Raw genomic sequence first — 22,529 nt, 5'->3', positions numbered from 1 at the left:
TATTTATAGTGATTGATGAGTATTTGGATCTCTCTCTCTCTCTTTCTCGAATGCATTGTGCTTCTCGAAATTAATTGTTATATTTAATAGCACGGTTTATTGAGCTTCACTTTCTTACTGTACCTTTGTTACAGATAATTCATGTTTAATTGTTTTGTGGAAGCAAAAATAAACAAATAAATTAATTGGTGTAATTTTGAGATAGCATATCCCACTGAGGAATGCAGGGACTGTGACACTGAAACTAGATAACTAACTGGTGTTTTTTCTTTATTATTAGTTTATTTAGTAGACGCCTTTATCCAAGGCGACTTACAGAGACTAGGGTGTGTGAACTATGCATCAGCTGCAGTCACTAAGTTACAACTGCGTCTCACCCGAAAGACGGAGCACAAGGAGGTTAAGTGACTTGCTCAGGATCACACAATGAGTCAGTGGCTGAGGTGGGATTTGAACCAGGGACCTCCTAATTACAAGCCTTTTTTTAACCACTGGACCACACAGCCTCCTTCTTCTTAATATCATGTATTGCGTGAACTTGGTGTGGAAATGTCCACTGCCTTGGCTTCAACATCTATCCACAAATGTCAGGTTCTGACTAACAGCACTGAATTGAACAACATGTCACTCGTATGGTCTGCAATCTGCATTCTCTGTCGGTGAAGGGGGCGCATTTATTTATAACGGTCTGTGATTAAATTCTGAAGTCTCCAATTGACTCTGGCACGTGTCAATCGTACAGAGGGGCGGGATTTACAGAGGCTGTGACGCCACTGTGATGCAAAGGGAAAAAACTTGTTTCCAAGATGGCGTCGTAGAAGAGTGAGTCCATTGGAAAACAATAGCGAACGAGGGGAGGAAGAGTTTGTTTGGATTTTCAGATATTTTTTTTTTATATAATTATTTGTTTAAATGTTAATCCAGGCCTCGGAATTTCAGTAGAGTTTTTTTTTGGTGGGCTTTTTTTTGGTAATTTGGCGTTTTTATTTTTCTTAACATGCACCTTTTTTTTTGTGTACATCCATGTAGTTGTCCAAAGAAGATACTTTATAAGCAGCAACTACTAAGTAAAAAAGTTATTTTCATATATGTATATATACATATTTTTTAAATCAACGGTTGTCAATGTCTGTGCCTGGTATTTAAATCGGTCTGTGAATTTTCATTGTGTATTTTGGGGGAAGCGCCAGGCAGTGTTTTGAATCTGTATTGTATCGAACGGGACAGGGTAACAAAAGTGAGTTTAAATTAACTTTTTTTTTTCATAAAACATGTCCTGTTATTAGTCGATGTAATTTTCAGCGGTTTTTTTGCTATTGTTTTTAATTGTTTTACTGGCCAAGATCGGCGTCTGTTGTTAGAAAAAAAAACGGAGGTCTTCGATAGCATGTTGGACTGCAGTGTATAACTTGTGAGAAGTTTCTGTGCAACTGAAAACAAGTAGCCTACAGTTCCCAAGACTTTCATTTTCTTATACTTAACCCGAAACTACTTATTAGTTTGACTGTCGGTGAGTTTTAAAATGTTTTTTGATTTAATGTAGGTGTTCTTGGTTTGTTTCCTTAAGTGTTCTTGTTTTTTTTTTAAAGTTCATAGTGGATCGGCTGAAGCTAGTTTAGAGAGTATGTGATTGAGTAGTTGAATATGCGAAACTTTGTTGCCATCGTATCAATACTCCAGTCAGTAAGGGAAGGTGCAGTGATTTGCTTCAGTAGCCTAGCAGCAGTTGTCACGATTTTACTCCTACAGTTTCGTTTTTTTTTTTAAATAAATATTTCGTTTTATTTTGAAAGTATGATTGTTTTTCTGTAGGACGTATTTTCACGCCGCTGTCTATACAATTTCTGTCATTGCCTGTGTTAAGTATTTCAAGCAATATTAAGGAGACTGGGTTGTTAAATTAAAAACTGCACTTCAATAGTTGGAGTCGTTACTGCAAAACCATGTAGACTGAACAGAACGCATCGACTTTTTATGGCGTGCAGTATCCATCGTGAATGTAGTTTGGCAGAAATCAATAGAAACACACCATCTTTCTAGCCTGACACCAGTTAAACCAGAGCTCTTAGTCGGAACTGATTATTTACATGCCCTTTGATGATGGCGGATTTTGTTGTGCCGCGACACAGCGCGGTGATGGAGAGGCTCAGGCGGCGGATCGAGCTTTGCCGGCGGCATCACAGCGGTTGCGAGAGCCGCTACGACAACACGGCTATGGAGCGGCTAGAGATGGAAAGGCAGCACACCTTTGCACTGCATCAGCGCTGTCTCCAGACCAAAGCCAAGCGAGGCAGCAAGCACAGGCAGCCACAGCCTGCACCCGATCAGACTGCACTAAGGGGGGCTGGCACTGGAGGCAGCAACTCTGACATGCCGGATAGTGGGGCCACCGAGCAGAGCAGGAACAGCACCCTAATTGCGGTAAGCAGCACACCAGATTTCATATTTGACACGTTATATGTATATTTTCATTAAAGAATCCACTAGGTGAGACTAAAATCGTAAAGCAGGAATGTATTTCCTGCTACAATATGTGTTGTGATTCACTGTGGGAGGTACTGATGCTGTTCCCACAGTCTCCAGTGCCAATTATTGTTTCAGCTTTTAGCACAGATTTGATTAGGTACTGTAATGCTGTACTCAAAAAATAACAATACTAATAAAAAGAATAAAAGCAATCAAATCCCTGTGTCATCAGTACCACCTGTTAACAAAACAAGAAAGTCATTACTGTTTATTAGCAAATGGATAACCACAGTTTCATATTGTTTATTTAATTGCAGTCCACTGACTATTTGACTGCAGCAGTAACAATAGGTTTACACTTTTGTTTTACTTCAAAACCGTTTGAATAACACACATTAAGTACTTACCTACAAGTAAATATAATTGTTAGCCACATATTTTCTTGTATTGCAGTGTCAGTAGTATACTACACAAGGAAGTACTTATTGTCTTGTGGATCACAGCTATAGAGTTTAGGGCAATCATCTTATTTACTTAATACCATTGGGCATTTCAAACTGTTGATCTTGGAGGATAGGCTATGTTCTACTGTTCTGCAACCATACAAAGACATCTTATTAGAATTCTGAAGGTTATTTCAGTAGAAATCAAGAAATTATTACTAATTAAAGTGAAGAGAATAGGTAGAGTAGACACTATAAAAATACTGTGTCAAGTAAATAAGTTTCAGCTAGTGCCTTCATCTCCATTTAAGACCACTCTCACCAGCTCCTTATCATTTGGAGATCTGAAGATCCATTGGACTAGTCCTCTATTTAGATAGTTTTACTCTGGTAATATTGAAGTGATTACACTGTATAGTTCTTGGATCTCCAGGAAGTGAATTGTTAAATATAATACCTGTTTATTAAATAGCAAGTGTCATGAGTCTGCCTGTACTTTATAACTAAAAGTGAAATTGTAATCAGCAGTTCTCAATCTAGTTCATTGCGACCTACTTACTGTATCTCAGTGACTGTCTGGCTGATTTTTTTTTTATTAAACTTTGCATGAGCAGTTCATGTAAAGTCATTGAAGCTACAATATCAGATCTCGACACAGAATGTATATTCATTGAGATGTTTCACACTTAGTTTGATATCTTTCTTGTTTCTGGTTCAATTTCTGAATGCAAGTCTATGAATTCTGTAGTGAGAACAGTTTGTTAACTTCATTTTGTCAAGGGCCTAGACTGTGCATAATCTTGCAATTTCCTTCTTGTGAAACAAAATGCAGTTTTGCAATAAAAGTAGTACTTTGCTAACACAGAGGTTATCTACAGTAGGCCTGTTTGTTTCCATCGTAAAATGGGCTTTTAAATATTGCTTGCCAGATTCTGTGCAGCCTTTTCTTTTGAAGTTTGATTTAGTATTTCTGCAGGGCAATAGCAATAGACACTGTTTAAGCTACTTATTTTGCACATTTCTTTCTTTTTTTCTTAAACCCACTGAAACATTTTGTTTGAACAGTCATTCATCTTTGAGATATTGATAGCCTCTATGCACAAAAGAGGAACAAATATTTATTCCTAAGTGGATTTATTTAAAACAGGGGGACACAAGACATACACAGCTAACCCAAATCAATGAACATTTATCCAAATAAGTGATAAAATGATACATCTCAGAAATGTCAGGAGCCAATGCTGGGTACTGTACATTTTAAGGTCAGGCTAGCCTACATGGAAGTCTACATATTTCTTGACTAATAGAAAATCAAACCAGTTTACTGTATTTGAGTGCTACAGTATATCCTACAGAATTGGCAGAGGTGTTGCATTGGACATGCTTTCTTTTTACTTGAAAAAAAGTTCAAAAGATTTGTGTGCTATGTTATTACGACAATCCCTAATATGAAAAACAGCTGGTGGATAGGGTCATCTGAAGTTTCATGTCAGGGCGATTTAATCTATTCTGCTGTTGCAGTCAACAGCTATTGTATTTATGACTGGTCAGAAGCTTTAACAGCTCTCTTCACTTGATTGATTAGGATGGTTAGTGTAGGGCTACTGATTTTCCATTCTGGGGAATAGCAAATTCTGTTTTTCAAAAATGAACAATTCTTTTTTGTGTTTTTCCCACTTTGTATCAATTTATTAATATTTTAAAAAAACATGGCATTTGAACATAAACATAATGTTGATAGTTAAAGCAAATGGTGCTAATATCACAAAATGTTTTAGCTCTGTCTTTTGCTAAACATTGGATATTTTCTTTGTTGGCGCAGCCGCCATGTTGAGTTTCAGCAGAGAAGCTTGAGAAGTCACATGATGAATTAACTCAACTTGACTAGGTGTAGTGCAAAAAAAAAAAAGTTATTGGAGTTGCAAGGAGAAATTCCATTCCCGAAATGCCTAACTTCATTCCAAATGCCTAATTCTGTGATTCCGCAGTCACAGAAAATCAGTAGCCCTACTGAGAGCTGCTGTTCTATGTTGCACTCAACAAAAGGGGCTACAGTAGTTCTTTTCTAGTCAGCAGATTGACCGTATTCTGTAGAGCTCAGTCTAGTGAAGCCGGTAGTGGTAATAGAACAATGTCCATTATGTTTTAACCAGGATAATAAGGCTGAAGAACCGAACCGAAGAACAATTATGATGGTTGTGGAAGTTCGCCTCTTCATTAGTTAGTGGTTAGGGAAGGGGAAGTGAGATCTACTTATTAGATGAAGGCACAAGTTGTAATATGTGTCTACTTCGCTTTCTTTTATCATGAGACCAGTGGTTCCCGAACTGGAAAATGATGTCAAGAGGGCTTAGCAAATGCAGAAATATCTCCCAGATGACCCTGGCACCAGACAAGGAATGTTCCCCAGGCCGAGGGAACCAGTTGATTTACATGAAAGCAGCATTACGATGCACTTTTACCTTGACAGCTCTATTGTACATTTTAATATAAAACTTACTGGAGGATGATTACAATTCTTATGTCTATGGATTCATTGGATGGGTTAGGGATTTTGAGCAAAGAATGTCTGGGAACCCCAGATCTAGACAACCTGCAAACTCAAACAGCTTTACATGCGGTGGATCATTTTTAGTGGCACATGATTTAAAAGCAGATGCCATCTGGGTTTGTTACTGGAGATGATGCTACTGTTTCAGTGTTTTGACAGTTTGTACTGGATCAAGGGATGGACACTAGCTGAAGGGTGTCATTAGCATCCACACTCAGTACCGTATATTGAGCAGTCAAAGGGTGCTGACAGTCAGTTGGGGTTGTGCCCAGATGTAGGTACAACAGCTATATCTCTTAACTGCTTTGCAGTTTCATATAGTTTAGATTATTGGAATGCTATACTGTTGATAACAAAGTTATTTCAGACACAGTTTTAACCAAATAGATTTGCCATACATAACTGGTCAAATTAATGTAACTTGGCCTACTGTACCAGATAGGCTTGGGTTGTTGTTACTGTTACAGTAACTGTAACATGTTGGTGTTTGATGGTTATTTTGGTGCTCATACTATCAGTTAAACTTTTGGGGATATTTACTCGTCATGATCTGCCAAAATTTGCAAAATGTGATTATCCTGACTTTGCAGTTGGTGCAGATGCAGCACATTCTGAATTCCAGCCGGAACACAGCGTATTGGTGTGAATGCATGCTATTGTCTTTATTAACGACTTGCTCCTGCATTGACAGTCAATGTAATTAATGGTTTCTAAGTAAACAATGCTAGGTATTTTACAGAGGGTAACTTTACTTTTTTACTTTGTGTGTTTTAGGTACAGTATATATGTACAGCAATGAATTTTATTACTACAGTGATGGAGTAGCCCCATCTAAAACTTTCTGTACAATCCAATATTGAATGTTTGGCTAATATCAGTCCCTTAGCATCATAAATACTAAATGTAATGCAGACTTAAAGTTTTCTTATTTTTTTGCCCTGATTTGTGTGAGCTTGGGATGGTTTGTCATTCTAGTTAGACTGGTGAAAAAAACAACAACGTTAAAATCAGTTGGAACCAGGAAATGAGTTGAGCCACAGTAAGGTGGATTCTCTTCAGATTGCTAGTGAGTCTGCAAGCTGCTGTCTGCAAGCCTTGATGATTCAGACAGTGATTTTCTGTTAAACTGGTTTTACAGTCAGAATCAACTGATAATTTCACAATTTCTTTGTGAAATTGTTTAAGTAAGTCTTACTACTTGTTTAAGTAAGTCTTGAAACTACAAGGGTGCAGTCAAGTATGTATTAAATGTTTTCTCTTTATGCAAAATTGTGAAGGGTTAAAACAAAACTAACTACAACATCCAACCACACAGACAAAGGTAACTGAACAAGTTATTAAATAGTTAAGCAAGCCAGTGGCCAATTAATGATCAGTTTACCCAACCAGGTTCAGCTATTTTTGTTTCCCAATCTGGGTTTGTTGTAGTCAGACTTTAAAGATTCAGTTTTTTTTCAAGTTACACTACCACCAGCAGATTTCTAGAGAAGGGGTTCTTGCACAAGAGGTCTGTGTTATGGGAAATGATTTCATTGACTCCATTGGAGAATGATAAAAGGAAGTGTGCTACAGTGATGCTGGAGATTAGACATTATAGTTCTGGCATCTGTAAACCTAACCCTATTTCTTTACAAACTTTCACTCAATGTAAAGCATAGTATTTAGTTAAATTCAGCCAGTCCTTGCAAATCCTCCCTAGATTTAGCATTTAAGTGAAATGCATTTTGGTGTAGCTTCAGAATGCAATCCGTCTTTACTGTATTGGAGGAGGAATTCGGCACGCTTACTCGCTTCTGCTTTGCTTTCTTGTTGGCGGCCCCCTGTCTATACACATGGTAATTTGTTTCAAGTGGTTTAGGTCACATGGTTTGAGGCGGGTGGGTGGTGTTGGACTGAAAGGGAATGTGGAGGAGCAAACCCATTTTTCTGGTTTGAGGCCTTAAGTTAGTGTGCTTGCTGGTTGCAGTGATGAGTCAGTCCTTTGCCCTTCCAAACAACCATCAAAAGGAGAGATCAAAAGTTGTGCAATTGCAGATCAGTGAATTCATTCAGGGTGTTCTCTGTGTGCATACAGTTCTCACACTGACACACAGTTAGCTATAATAAAGGCTTATTGTTTGGGTTTTGGTTGGGCTTTTGGAAGCACTTGCATCTTGAGGTACATTATTTAGTCTTTTCTGTGCTTGCATTGAGAATCCAGATGGAATTGGACTAGAATGGAGATAAAATCCTTGCTTGCTTATTTACTAGCTTGCTGCTGTTTTAATGCCTGATGCACACTGATCTAGCATTTAAAGTTTAAAAAATATATGAATGTATTTTAAAACAATGTTTAGTAGTTAGCAGCATTGTTTAAAATTTGCACATAAGACTGGTGACACAAGAAGTTGATCGTGTGTAAATCCTGCAAACAAATGAATCCCTTGATTGTCCCCTAAACAAGCTAAGTATGTTTTCTCCAAGGGGACAGGGCCTCAAAGACATTTTACATATCCAAGTCCCTTAAAGTCCCCTATGAAAAATGAAATGTGTTGTTGTTTTATGGTTCCTTTTGTAAATGTGACCTTTGTTTAAGGTGACAACCCTGACCCTTTGTACAGAACAACCTGGGAAGATGTTTCTGTAAAGTTTTCTGGTGCAGGTGTGAGCCCTGCCTGTCTCTTAAACTGTATTATCCCTTCAGTGTTAATCATCGTTTTCAGTGATGGCTCTTCCTATTTCTTAAACTAGACAGAGATACTGTACTGTAAAATCTTGAACCAGATTAGAATTTATTTTTCAGACCTGTTTCTTTTTTGGATTAAATTCCCACACCTGAGATTTATTTTAACATTTTCAGGCATTTTGTTGTTCAGTTTTGGGACTGAACTGCAGTTGTTGTGCTCCAACTTGCTACTTTAGTTGTGCAAGTCTGGTGACAAGTTTGCTGTATGCTACTGGAGAACTACAGTACAGTAATGATTCCGATCCCTATTGAGCTTGTATGCTAATTGTAGGGAGGATCTGTGAACCGTGGATGATGTGGCTTCAGGAGACTGCCTGCCTTCATTGTCTTTGTATTTCACTGCCTCAGTCCCCATAAATCTGACACCACTGGGATTCTGGTTTCTTGAGATCATGAAGAATTTGAATGCCGGCCAGCTATCTTTCTGTGTGAAAGGAAGAGCACCGGCTGAGTGTTATTTGCCCAAAGCATTGCAGAGTATGGGGTTGGATATAATCGCTACAGCAGTAAATTCTGTTTGCTTGTTAGAAGTCGGTCTTCAATTGCAATGCAATACCTCATCAAATTTAAGCCATGTGTTTTGTTTTTTTTTCGGATGTACTTGTTAAAAAGCTAATGTGTTTGTGTGTGCTTTCTTGCTGTTTCTGTCTCGGGGTTAACACGCATGGTAAGAGCTGTTTTGGCTTGTTAGTATAACAGCTGCAGTATATGTATTTGTGGAGTGCTTGTGTTGGCACGCAGCAGCTATTACCAGTGAGGTTGTGATCTATTCAATGTACACAATATGGAAAGGGAAACATTGATCGTCTTTGTATTGCTTGTAAAAACCCCATTCAAGCCCCAGTAAGTCATGCTTACTCATATTTATGGTCGGCTCAGACACTGACACTTGCCATTTCCAAACACCTTCTCTTTGCATTCCTCCCTTCTGACTGATCATGTGAACAATGGAGGCTGATACCAGGCCCTGTTTAAGCTTCTCTCTCAGATTTGTAGTACGTTTAATGGGTGAACTTCAGTATGTTGAGACACTGAATGTATGGTACGTAGCAGTGTAAAATCAACATCAACAAAATCAACAGGCCAAGCATATTAATTGGTCAGAAATAACATGAACACGGAAAGAAAGGCCTAACATATGTTACCATTTGTAATGTTATCAGGATCATGGTGCTATTGCTACAAGTCATATGGGCTATGTCAATAAGAAACTTTTATAGTCTGTATGTGTGTGGGATATTTTGCATGCCATGTTATAGTGTGAAGTTTCATATGATGCTGTCACAGTCTTGTAATTCTATGGATGCAATACTGTACATGGGGATTCGGGAGTGGCTACACACACACATTTTAAGGTCTTGCCAGAATGTCAAGCAGACATTTAATTTTCTGCAGATACTATAAATGTGGAATGAGTCATGGGAGCATTTTGACACATCACTTGTTTCTGCTAACTGCCTTTACTGGATTATCCAGTTCTGTTATCAAGTTATGTAGCCTAATTTCCAGGGTTGACGATTTTTTTTTTGTTTTTTTTTAAATGTAAAAAATCGTATTTATTTGATTTAAATCATATTTTTTTAATTTAAATTATTATTTTTTTTTAAGTATGGAATTTTTTTGTAGTACCGTAGTTGCAGCTCTACAGTACCTCCAAACTGTAAATTTAAGGATGTTGGAAATGGTGGTTTGTGAATAGTTACATACCAAACTAAATTACTCAAGCTTAAATGAATACATAAACAAAGCAAATGATTTTTACGTCTTCACTCCATTTGTGCGTCAATTAAAAAAAAAAAAAGTCAAGTGATTTAAATCGGCCAACCCTGCTATTTTCTTTTATTCATAAAGTTTTATAAAGTTGTCCATAAAAAAAAAAAAAAAAACTTTCATAATTACCACTGGAGGGAGCCAGAGTCCACTTAAAACTAAAAGTGAATCATTGTGTGTGCCAATTTGTATTGAGCAGATTATACTGTAGGAATTCATTTGTTTCATTTCTGTACTTACTTATGGGTTGTTACCTTTAATGCTTTGTCATCAATTTAACTATTTCATGTTTAATATATTTGTATCTCTGTCTTTTTAAAGCTCCAAGAAACGGTTAAGAGGAAGTTGGAGAATGCTGCATCTCCACTGAATGGGGATCAAATGAACGGTTTTGGAGATGCATACTCTGCAAACAAGAAGCCCCGGCTGGATGATCCTCTGAACACCATCAACGGGGTATCCAACGGTTTACCACCTGTCTCCCCCTTGCACCAATTGGACACAAAGCACTCTGGTAGTAGGGAGAGGCTGCTACCCAATGGGAATCATTCTTTGGGCCTGGACCGGCTGAACAACAAAAACACTGTCGGCCTTCATGAGCCCAGCCTAGGCGAGAACCGGGAGCTGGATGACCGATTTCTGCTCAAAGAGTTCAAACAGGAGCCGGAGGATGATATTTTGCCAAGTTTGCCGCCTGCCGGCAGCAACCTCATGCCTGACCTTAATCTGAATGAGCAAGAGTGGAAGGAGCTAATTGAGGAGCTCAACCGCTCTGTACCAGACGAGGACATGCAGGACATTTTCAATGATGACTTCGGAGACCGGAAAGACCCTGATCCCATGACTCCAGCCACGCACACACTCTTGCCGCAGGATGCAGTCAGCATCAAGGCAGAGTTCTCCCCGGCAGCCACATCTTTTGACCAAGAGCAGCGGACAGTGTCCCCGCAGGTGAGGCCCATGTCTTCTGGTCCTCCACAACACACCCCTTCCTCGACCAACACCACTAAAGCCTCTTCACCAGCGATGCCTAACTCGCAGCCTCCAAGCCAGCCCCAAAGGCAACTGCCACAGAATGTCTTGTTGCCTAAACCTTCCTCCAACGAGCTGTCCTTGGCTCTGCAGCTTCAGCAGCTGGCAGCCCGGGAACAGCAGAGGGCTCAGCTCATGCAGAACCAACAGCAGCAACAACAGGTACAGCAGCAGCAGCAGCAGCAAGCTCAGACATTCCATCAAACCAACCACCAGCCCAACTGGCCCCAAGCTGCAACTTATGGCATGGAGAAACCCACCAGCCCATCTGTTTACCAGCAGGACTTCTCCAACTCCAAGCAGATGATGATGCCCAATGTGCTGAACAAGAATTCTCCCAAAGCGGCCGCCGCTGGATACCTCCAAACCTCCACGAACCCCAATGTGATGGCCCACCCGCCCACAAGCTTGAACCAAAACTCTGTCAACAGCCAGGTGTCGGTGTTGAACTACAGGAACACCAAGCCTCTATCCCACTACGAGTTGGACCAAGGGCCAAGAGTGACTCCGCCGGCTCAGAACAAAGCTGCCATGCTGGCTTATTTGCAGCAGCAGCAGCAAAGGCAACAGCAGTTGGCTCATCTCACCGAGGAACAGAAACGGATGATCAAACAGAAACCTGGGCTGCCGTACCGACCTATTGTGCCCCAAACTCAGGTAAGATCCATCTTTCTCTTGCTTTGCCCATCCAGTGACAGAAGTATAGTGTACCTATATTTATGGGGTGGGTGGGGCATGGTTCAGTTTGTTGAAGATGCTTTATATTTGTATTTCATCTCAACATTACAGTACAAGCTGCCATCTGATTTAATTGGTTCCAGGGGTCTATCGAATATGTTAAAGTATCGTGTCTCGGAGGGAGTCGTTATACTACATTGTAGTTGCTTTATTAACATCGGCATTATAAATCAACCGATACATCAGTGTGTCTAAAACTCCAAAGTGAAGTACTACACTTGTACTATACAATGAAAATCGTGGCAAATTGTTGCAAAACAAAGCACTGTAATGTAGCATTTGGCAATTTATGAACCAGCATTCCTTAAACAGTTCTTACCATGCGTGTTAACCCTGAGACAAACGGCAAGAAAGCACACACAAACACATGAGCTTTTTAATGTTTCCATCAGTACCGTTCAATTGGTAGCAGCAAGTGTAAATGACACATACCAGAGGTCTGTTGGTTAATGGAGGGTATCGTGTCTTACAAGCTCAGGTTCTACCGTATAATCTTTAATGCTAGTGGTCATGGCAGGTTAGCCATGGTGCTATAATGCTCTAGCAGCTTAGTTTGTTTTTGTAGGACAGTATGTTGTATGTTAGGATTTTAACAAACACTGTCTTTATCACATACCTAAACCGCAAATATGTGAAAAAGCTTTTCATGTAAAAATCATTGGTACCAAACCGTATATCAGTAAATTACAATGTATTTTTTGTGATGAATCTGAAAGCTGTGACCAATAAAGCAACCTTGTAAATAAATCGACAGTAACAATGTGTACTGTAGTCACTAGATGGCAGTATTGCTTTTTTTTTTTTAAAAACTGTAGTTTTTTTATTCCAATATTTCAAAACATGAATTCTAAACATGCGGATGTTGGTTGCTTACCAGCCACCCCTCTTTCTCTGGTCAGTGTTGGGATCATAGGCGCATTACAAATGCAAAGGAATCTGGTTGAGAAGGAGAGCACAGCCAAACAAACAGCCAGGTTTGGTGGTTGTGTTTATCATGAATAAAAAAAGAAAACAATGAGACGGCAGACTTTTGTCTTGTGTGTCGAAGCTGGATGAACATTGTTCAATTTGACAAAGTTCTCTGCTTTCGGTGAATCAGTAAAGCTTAAAGAAAATGTAATATGCAGGCTTTACCTATATAAAAAAAAAATTGGCCACAGTGGTAGCAATTTCCCTCAGTTTCTTTTCTACACACACCTCCTGGCTACGTGATGACACACTTTCTTAGTAGTTTGGCTACACTGAGTATGAGATACCGGGAGCACCAGGCAGTGGAAACGGCATTATACAGCTAATCATTCTTATGTTGCTGTCAGGTCGAAGCTCTACTGCATTTCTGTTTTTTCAGTCCTATTTTATTGTTTCTGAACTACTTGTCCAGCTCTTATTGTACTGGGACCAGGAACAATAATAATTCAATTTTAATGCTATTTATTGAATATTTTTACAGGATCAAAACTCTGTGCAGACTGTCGCCCGGGTTCCAGGCCCTGTCCCAACTGCAGGCATGGGGCCCCAGCCACCAGCTACTGCCTTAGTAGGGAAACATGGCAATGCCACCTATCTTAATAACCAGCAACAAGCAGCAGTTCTTCAACAGCAGCAACAACACATGCAACTTATGGAAAAGCAGAAACAATTATTTATAGGACAACGACAGCAGCTAATGGCAGAACAGGTAAGGATTTTATTATTTTATTTCTTTTTTTGCTCCCAGTATCATAACCTGAGGGTTCAATGTAATCAGTTCACACACTACCCGTAAAACCACTAATTAATAAGACTTGCTTTATAGATTGTTTTGTTTTATTGGCCCATTCCTCTTTTTTTGCAATTCATACCTTATTGGCAAGTGGTCAACATAGCCTGCCTCTTTTGTATTAAATAGTTTTGTTTGTGTATTTCAGGAAAAGCAGCGTCACCAACAAGAGCAGCAGCTCCAGAGGCACCTCACACGGCCTCCTCCCCAATACCAGGACCAACAGCAAAACCCCTACCAGCAGCAACAGCAGGTCAACCACTTTCAAGGCACAGGCAAGCTACGACATCTCTTTTCTATCACATTTAGAGGTCCATTATTATATTCTCAGGATCCTTAATAAAAAAATTTATCAATGCTTAAAAAAAAGGGGGGCGGGGGTGGGGTTTACTACTTTAAACATAATGAAAGGGAAATAAATACCACATTTATTCAAAGTGCTCCCGCAAAACCAGTGATTTGAATGAGTGAACAGTGGACCAACTTTGTTTGTCAGTAATAGGAACAACAAGGTGTCTTTGTTAACAATACCGAAATAGGAGGCCTGTTTTACATCCAGGGGGGAAAAAAACAGTGCCAGAGAAGAAATTCAAATGAGGAAGTTGTAAAAATTATAATTGCTACATGTTACTGTAGATTTCAAAGGCAGAGTTACATTTAATAATTCAGTTTATATTTGTGTAAAAAGGAGGAGTGTTGGGAAGGTTTTGATGTGTTGCTTTTTAAAGGAGGATTTCTGCCAATAAGTTAAAATGTTATATTTGTGGTGAAAACGCATGTACTTCAAAATTGCCTTCCCTTTCATTATGTAAATCCCAACTCCTCTCTGTTCCTTGTAGCATCCTCTCAAGGTCTGGTCAACATGGGTAACCTGGGAGCACAGAGTGCCAGCAACCAGCGAATGTTCTCCCAGAGTCAGGGCATGATGCAGATGGGCAGAGGGCAAGCAGGTGCCCCCTCCTCTGCTGACCCCACAGCAAGCCAACCTGAATTGGACATGCCTGCTTACAACAGCATGGATAATGTCCAGCCGGTAATGTATAATAACATGGGTGCTGCCAACCAGCTACACCCTCACGTAGCCCAGCAGAGTGCCATGAGTGATGCCCAGTTGCAGAGACAGCCTGTGAGAATGGGCCAAAGTAGCACCGTGCCAACAGGCTACAGGCAGAACTTAATGGGCAGTTCTGGTTTAACGACACAGCAGCTGCACAAGGGACCCACTAATCAAGCACTTATCAAGCAGCAGCAAATGGCAAGGATGCCCAATGCTATGGGTGCCCAAGCTCAGACTTGGCAGCACCAAGGTATGCAGAGTATGAACAACCAAACACCAGGGGGAGCAAACAACGGTCTTGGAGTATTTAATAACACTGGCTTTCACATGCAGCAACAGCCACCAAAAATGGCCAATCAGCAGTTTAGCCAAGCTGGCCTCAATGTCAATCGGCCAGTAGCTGCAATGAACTCTGCTGTTGCTGGGCAGATGATGCCAACTTTGGCACAGCAAAGGACCAACCAGCCTCCTCCTCAACAGCAGCAACCACAGCAACCAGTTGTATCTGGAATGAATCAGCCAGTGCCTGACCTGACCAGTTTTGGTCAAGCTCAAAACCCTCAAATGGTTAACCGGGCTAATCTTCACTGTAGTCAGGGTTACCAAGTAAGGCCAGCCAATCAGGAACTGCCGTTTATTTACAGCGCTCAGTCAGGCAGCTTACAGAGTTTGCCCGGGGAAAGCGACTTGATGGACTCGTTAATGAAAAACAGGACTACAGAGGAGTGGATGAATGATTTGGATGAGTTATTAAGAACTCAACAATGAGTGGAAGAGAGAAACTTCTATTCTGTAAAAATCTTTATACAAAAAAAAAACAATTATAAAGGACCAAAAACCTGTGGTTTCCAGGACTTGAAATGACAATGATTAAATTACTACTGATCGTGTGGGTCGGTATTAAACCACTGATTCCATGATGTATGCAGGGATGAACATGTTTTAAATATATAGATATATTACTATTCTTCAATGTAGTAGTTAATGTGGGCTACAATGCAGGAATTGTAACACTTTGTGTGTATGTGACTGTAAGGCAGAATACCTGAGTTGGTGTTAAAGCCCATGAACAAAATGGCTGGCTGGCCCAGTGTGTGGAGCCAAAATCTGGGATTGAAAAGATCCTTAGCTCAGTCCAGCTCTGTTTAAACCTGTACGTGCTTTTTAGTGTCCCCCCCTCCCTTTTTATGTAAGAATGTCAGATGCCCAGGTATCTCTTTTAAAAATAATAGTTATCCCTGCAAAGGGGTAATGCAGGTAATCATGTAAAGAATTGCCGTAGCATGTTTGATTTCACTGTGTACTGGGGAAAAATAACTGTTTCTTTTGGGCCCTGCAGTTTATGCTGTCTAGATTTAATGCTGGATTTTCACCTGGCAATGAAAACAAGATGAGGAGTATTTCAGAGAATACTCTCAATTAAAAACCTCTGCAATGAGCTCACTATTTTGCAAGAGCCAATCAAATAGGTTACAGCACATTTTACACTGTTAAAATACTTAAGATATGTAATCTTATTTGGGAGGTATTTTTTTTTGTAGAAAATGCGGGGGGATTTGTTTATTTTTATTTAATAGAAATTTAAATAAGATCAAAACACATCTTGCATGACTTCCAAGGTTATTTCTCTTAATTCTGAAAATATAAAGTTTAGTTTGAAAATGTATTAAATGGGGTGAAAGGTGCACACTGCACACCATACTTTATAGAAATAGTAAAAGAAACGTAATAAATTCAGTGACAAACATTTTAACATTGAAGACCCTGCGAGAGATTCACTGTATTCATTTGAATGTATTTAGCTTCTTTTAGAATTTCTAAAGGTAGCACTGTTGAGTGTTTAATAGTTCTGGATTCACGCTATACTTCCTATATACGGAATGAGATTGTAACACAAATGTACTATGGTAACAAAAAATGAACTACTACAAATGCAAGACTAGAATTTATTTATGGAAATCATATTTAAATGAACAAACTTGCTTTTTGTGTCCACAGTATTTACAATCAAAATGTCAACATAAACAAATGACATAACGCAGCCATCAGTATATTATAATGTATTTTAACCAGGACCTAGAAACTAACTACACTCAGCCCTCGTTATATTGCCCCTCGCTATGCTGCGAATTCGGATATATCGCGGTCCTGGAATTGGCTCCCTATTTTTACTGTCTAACTGTGTATGCCTTCGCTGCAATATACATAGACACTTAGAATTACTGTTCGTTTTATTTCGTACTGTACACCACAAACAATATACAAAACAATTAAAAACAAAGCATTAATATCGTACTGTTATCATACACATGTATTGCACAATAACACAAAGCAAATTAAATATCTACTTGCTGAAGCTGTTTTTATTTTAGCCAACGAGGTGTTCACGTGTGGAAGCAATGCACTAGCAAAAGTCACAAGGCAGTCCTTTGTTGGGAATGGATTCAATGCATTGGGTTTGTGCATTTCAGAAAGGAGAGGAAGACTCATGAAATTAATTGGAGACTGAAGTTGGTAAGAAGCAATTACCCTGTGCTGTACAAATAAAACGGTGTGCTGCTTTTTATATGAAAAATGAGAAAAAGCAGGTTGCGTAGAGGATTGATACTGGACCCTGATGCCCCTGATAAAATGAAGGCGTGGTTGTACAGTATTTGTCAGCCTATTTGTTTTTCTATGGGTCTCTTGCAATGTCGCGGCTCTCGATATATAGCAGATTTATATTGGACCCCGACACCGGCGGTATATCGAGTGGGTGCTGTATTAATGCCCTGAAACTGTTTTTCATGCAAAACATTGTAGTCAGTGTACTCCTGGTTGCATGGTAACTCACACTTTTCCACAGTTGTTTGTGAAGCTGTATTTTATTAGTAAGTCTGCTGAAGTATCCATTTGGTTGAAGCTGCAGGGTGTGCAACTATTGAAACACTGTCATCAAATAAATACCCCAGTCAAGAATTTAAGTGCAATTGAGAAATTCACAAACTTGTTTTTGTCTGCGCAAAGCTATTGCACTATTTTGTGTATCGTCCTTAGTTTTAAAGTTAAATAATTTCAGTTCTCAAAAATCAACAACTTTAAACTGTATTACTTATTAAATTATGAACATACAATTCCTTTTAGTTATGACTTGTAATAAGTCGCGTTTATATATATATATATATATATATATATATATATATATATATATATATATATATATATATATAATATCATTCCCCCCCCCCCGGAATTATATTTAATGGGTGGAAATAAGATTTAAAAAGATGTTTAACTGAGGCTTGTTAAAAAAAAAAAAAAGTGGGGGGTGCATTATAATCAAGTTTCACTTCTTAGTATTTTGTTCATCCTTGTATATGTCAAGGCTCCTTGTAGAAAACTGTTTTTTTATGTGTTATATACAGGGTGATTAAATAAGTTTACCACATAAATGATGTGGCAAACTTACTTTTTAATCACCCTGTGTGTGTGTCATATATATATATATATATATATATATATATATAATATATATATATATATATATATATATATATATATATTATATATATATATATATATATATATATATATATAATATATATATATATATTTTTTTTTTTTCTTTTTGTAAGTATGTATTCCCTCATGGCCAGGGAAAAAATAGATCCTATTTTTATATGTACATTGTTCAGATGTTTTTGTAAGTATTTTATACTTTAATAACTAGAGGATATCTGTAAAAGAAAAATGGTTAAATACAGTCATTTAGAATAGTAGAGTGTGTTTGTGTGTTTTTTTTAATTAGGTCTGTATTACTATTCGAAAGTGTCATACCATGTTGTTCCTGAAGAAACAATTACACACTGATGCAAAGACAGGTGGCCCAGTGAGTACACTTAAACTCTCCTGAATATACTACACTAGTCAACTCCTTAAATGAAGAACATATATCATTGTCTGCATTTTTCTCTAGGTTTCACTGTGCCAGGGAATTGGGAAAAGTCAGTAAAATTAATTTTCTAAGAAAATGATTAGTCCTGTCCAGAATGATAAAACATCATGACCAGATACTGGAGGCTGTGGTCCAGTTGTTTAAAGAAAAGGGATTGTAACAAGGCGGTCCCCGGTTCAATTCCCTGCTCAGCCACTGACTCACTGTGTGACCCTGAGCAAGTCACTTAACCGCCTTGTGCTCTTTCTTTCGGGTGAGACGTTGTTAGAAGTGACTGTGCAGGTCATGCATAGTTCACACATCCTAGTTTCTGTAAGTTGCCTTGGATAAGGGCGTCTGCTAAATAAAGACATTAATAATAGTAATACTGTATCTTCTGCATTCACTAGACCACTACTTTATTGTCCTAAACCACTGTAGTTGAAAAATATAACCAATTTGTATAGCCTAACAGTTTTTTCTTTCTAATCTGAATCTGGCTTTCTGGTAATTAAGCAAACCCTGGGATTTTCTGTTCAGTCTACAGTGACTACATAATTCCATAACCGTGTGAGACCATGTAAGTTTTAATTGGGTTTAGCCAATGTGTAGTATGTTTTAAGGGTTAAATGTAAAGTGAATTATCCAGTAAATAACTTTTAAAATACTTATACAAACTATACCAGATAAATCTTTGTAATGCCATTGAAAATCATTCACATGTGTTTTTGTATTTCAAATATTTATTTGACCTGTATGTTTTTATGTAGGGTGACGCTGGTGTTGGGTGCTGCAAACACAAAAGGTGCTTAGCCTGCTTGTATTTTTACTCTTGTGGAACGAATCATATATTGTGGTAATAATAATATATTTATTTTTATGTAGTGCCTTTCACAGTGGACCACTATCACAAAGCGTTTTACAGAGGTAGGCTGTGAACTGTGCATTATATGCAGAGTCACTTACAATAGGACATTGCATCTAGGACCATACCCAGTTTGTTCTAATGATAGTAAAAGACTGGAAAATGTGTGCGCTTTTCCCTAAACTTGCCCAGTGATACACCTGCAAACCCAATAAATGTAATAATTTTGATACAGTTAAATCTGTAAAGGGGTGTGTTTTTATATTTTACATTGAGAACCCATTAATTCAAGTTAAGAATCAAAACAAGCATATTTGATGTAGGAAGTTGAGGGGTTGTCAGTGTTTAGAATGTAAACCATATTTCTGCCTCGTTTTGAATTCCTCATTTAAAGGCACATCCCTGCATACTTGTAGATATCACTGACACGTACTTAAACATATTTAAAAATTAGATTTCAACAGTATATAGTTCCCAGGGTGAAGCAATGTTGTATGAAGTAGTGAGTGTCAATGTTCTTATTTCCAGACTTCAGTTTTCCACTCATTTCCAAGATAGTTGCCCAGAAGAGGGCCAACCTGGCCCAAAACCAAACTAACAGTTTAGGTAGATTAAAGTGCGGAAGAATTTTTTTGCTGAATCAGCCCATGTCTGGTGCAGCCAAAAGAGGGTGACTAGAAAAGACAAGGAAAAATAGTGGAATACATTTTGGATATTCAGCTCTTACAGTTTGTGTGAACTGTTCAAATGAGGCAATATGCTGGGTATGAAATGCATTCATGAGAACAGAATGCCTTGAACAGTATGCTCTATCAGCAGAACGAAATTAGATTTGAAAAAGTTTGGATAAATTGTGAATTTTGTACTTTAAACCGTAGCACAGCACGTCGGCCTGAGGAAGGAGTGAAAGTTGATTAACAAAATACTACCAAGACAAAACCATACAAATGAGCAAAGTTTTCATTATTGTTCTATACTAAAGAGGATTGATTCCCCAGACTCCACAAGGTTACATAAATAATCCTTAGGTTTACACAAAAAAATGGAACAATACAGAACCCTCTCAAAGCATCAGCCCATGCAACACGTAAACATGTTGGAGATTTTGAATATCAGCAAAGTCAGCGATCTGATAACGTTTAAAGGAAATACTTTCTGTCAGCAATTGTTTCCCTTGAAGGATAACCTCTTGTGCAGTTTGTTGTTACTTCACTGACTTACATGTGTATAAAGAAATGCTTCCAACAATGCACAGAGTGACCTCATTCTGTTAATAAAGGTGTAGTCTGAGTATCAATATTTTCGCTGTTCATGTTACTGTCTATTGGGGAAATTATTAGAACTGGATCTACTTTAAGAATGGGTTCTTAGTGAAGGGCAATTCTTTTTGAAGGCCTTTGTCACTGAATCTATCAGTTATATACTAGAATCAACTAGCTTTGGTACCATTTAATAGCAGAAACCATTGGTATTTACCCAGTTATTACAATGTAAGAATGTTATTTATGTCCTGTAACTTTAAACTCTACCAATAATGTATTAGATACACAATATATATGAAGGATGTTCAGTATTGCAGATGATTATATTATATGTATACCACTGATAGTAGGTTGAATGCCACTTTTTATATGTTTAAATTTTGACTATCCCATTTGAGCAAATTCTCTAGTCCTGTAAAGTGATTGGAGAAAGCTTAATAAACCAGATTAGCTTTTAACAGAAGGGCCTTCTCTGAATTGACTATACTTCACTTCCAGTGTGGAAACTACACTTTTAAGTGCTCGGTGACGTTTCTCCTTGCATTGATCTAAATGTACTATCGTGTTAAAACAGCAGTGGAATGCTCGTATTTGTGCTGTCAATTTACTTTATTTATTAAATGTTTAGCCATGGCATTATATTCCATTGATGACTTATTTTTTTTTACAGATCTTATAAAAACAACAACATTATTGATGTTTCCTAACCTACATTAAGTTTTTTTTTTTTTCTTTTTAAAAACATTTTGTAAACAAAGAGATTAACTAATACTTGCTGGGGCACGTTAGAGACTTCGTTTTTTAAATGTAAATAAAAGTACACAGGAAGTGTGTTTTTTTAAGGTTACATATTTGGTGTAATGCAGTGAAGCTGGTGAAGCTGACTTTTTATGTAAGCACTACAGTTATTTACAAATACAGACTAGTTTTGCACTACAACAAATGTGTTATTTACTACAATAGATGTATCAACAAATGCAAAGCCATGTATTGTCTTTCGTTTGAATATGGAGCTTCATCATAAAGACATTTTACAAAACGACAAGTGATAGGTCTGTGCATATTATTGATAATAATAATAATAATAATAATAATAATAATAATAACAAATTAACTGTTTCGTGTACTAAAATTAATACATGCTGTGTAAGAACTTACCAAAATACTATCTGCTCTCTAACGTCACCTTTAAAAATAATTTAAACAGCACTTTCTGAACCTCACACAAACATATAATCATGGGAACGGCTTGTATGATTATTAGTATTATTATTAATAATAATAATTTGAATATTTGTAATACTTATTTGAATACCATGTTTCATAAACATTGTGTTTTCTCCTCCTTGTCGCCAAACTGTTTAGCATGTTTTATTACCTGTCTGTCTCCATATCAGTCGAAGTCAAATCAGTTACTTGCTCAGGTGAAGACATGCTTTCTTTTGGTGCAGGGTATAATTTTTAAAACGTATATTTTAAGCATGCTTGTATTTGCTAGCTTGGGTGCACCAAGACAGCTGGGCAGTGTGAATGCAAGCTTAAGGAAATCATTTCAGCTGCCATTTACCACGGCTCCCTTCGTTTTTACGTGTTGTTTTGAGCATTTCCTATACTGTATGTAATGTTAATTTTTATAAGCAAAATGATAAGTAAAATCACTAAATTGTATTTTCTTCTTTCTAGTGCCGATGTATAGGCTTTTACATAAACTACAGTAGCCTCTGTGTTATATTTATTCATATTTAATCGAGATAAAACAAATCAAAAGAAAAACAAACAAACATTCTATACATAAATTACCTGGTTTCAGATGATTCTGTTAGAGTTATGGATGGGCGTCAGCACTATTTCATTACATCAAAAATAATTTGGTTAGTCTTGTTAAAACACAGATGTGTTAAGAATGATTTATATATATATATATATATATATATATATATATATATAT

General features: G+C 37.8%; 2 protein-coding genes across 2 annotated transcripts in view; both read left to right on the top strand.

Moving 5' to 3' along the window:
• Positions 1–752: 752 nt before the first annotated feature.
• LOC117973646 (mastermind-like protein 1) lies at positions 753–17,683 on the top strand. Its single transcript, XM_034926619.2, has 5 exons — positions 753–2,421; positions 10,277–11,644; positions 13,176–13,403; positions 13,633–13,759; positions 14,324–17,683. The coding sequence occupies exons 1-5, from the start codon at positions 2,098–2,100 to the stop codon at positions 15,307–15,309; spliced, it is 3,033 nt and encodes a 1,010-aa protein (XP_034782510.1). The 5' UTR covers positions 753–2,097; the 3' UTR covers positions 15,310–17,683.
• The window catches only part of LOC117431402 (leukotriene C4 synthase-like), a 29,705-nt gene continuing 7,949 nt past the window's right edge, over positions 774–22,529 (top strand). Inside the window, exon 1 of the mRNA XM_058996157.1 lies at positions 774–822. The gene's annotated coding sequence lies outside the window, so the exon portion shown is untranslated. The remainder of the gene's footprint in view (positions 823–22,529) is intronic.

This window comes from Acipenser ruthenus, chromosome 22, assembly GCF_902713425.1.
Source record: "Acipenser ruthenus chromosome 22, fAciRut3.2 maternal haplotype, whole genome shotgun sequence".
NCBI classification, from domain to species: Eukaryota; Metazoa; Chordata; class Actinopteri; order Acipenseriformes; family Acipenseridae; genus Acipenser; species Acipenser ruthenus.
Note: the sequence above shows the minus strand (reverse complement) of the source record. Positions and strands in the feature narration are given on the sequence as shown.

Excerpts from the sequence above, each read along its gene's own strand:
- LOC117973646 (XM_034926619.2), top strand. The coding sequence starts at position 2,098 with ATGATGGCGGATTTTGTTGTGCCGCGACACAGCGCGGTGATGGAGAGG. Across the intron at positions 13,404-13,632 it reads AGCAGCTAATGGCAGAACAG|GAAAAGCAGCGTCACCAACA; the intron begins GTAAGGATTTTA and ends TGTGTATTTCAG. Across the intron at positions 13,760-14,323 it reads CAACCACTTTCAAGGCACAG|CATCCTCTCAAGGTCTGGTC; the intron begins GCAAGCTACGAC and ends TGTTCCTTGTAG.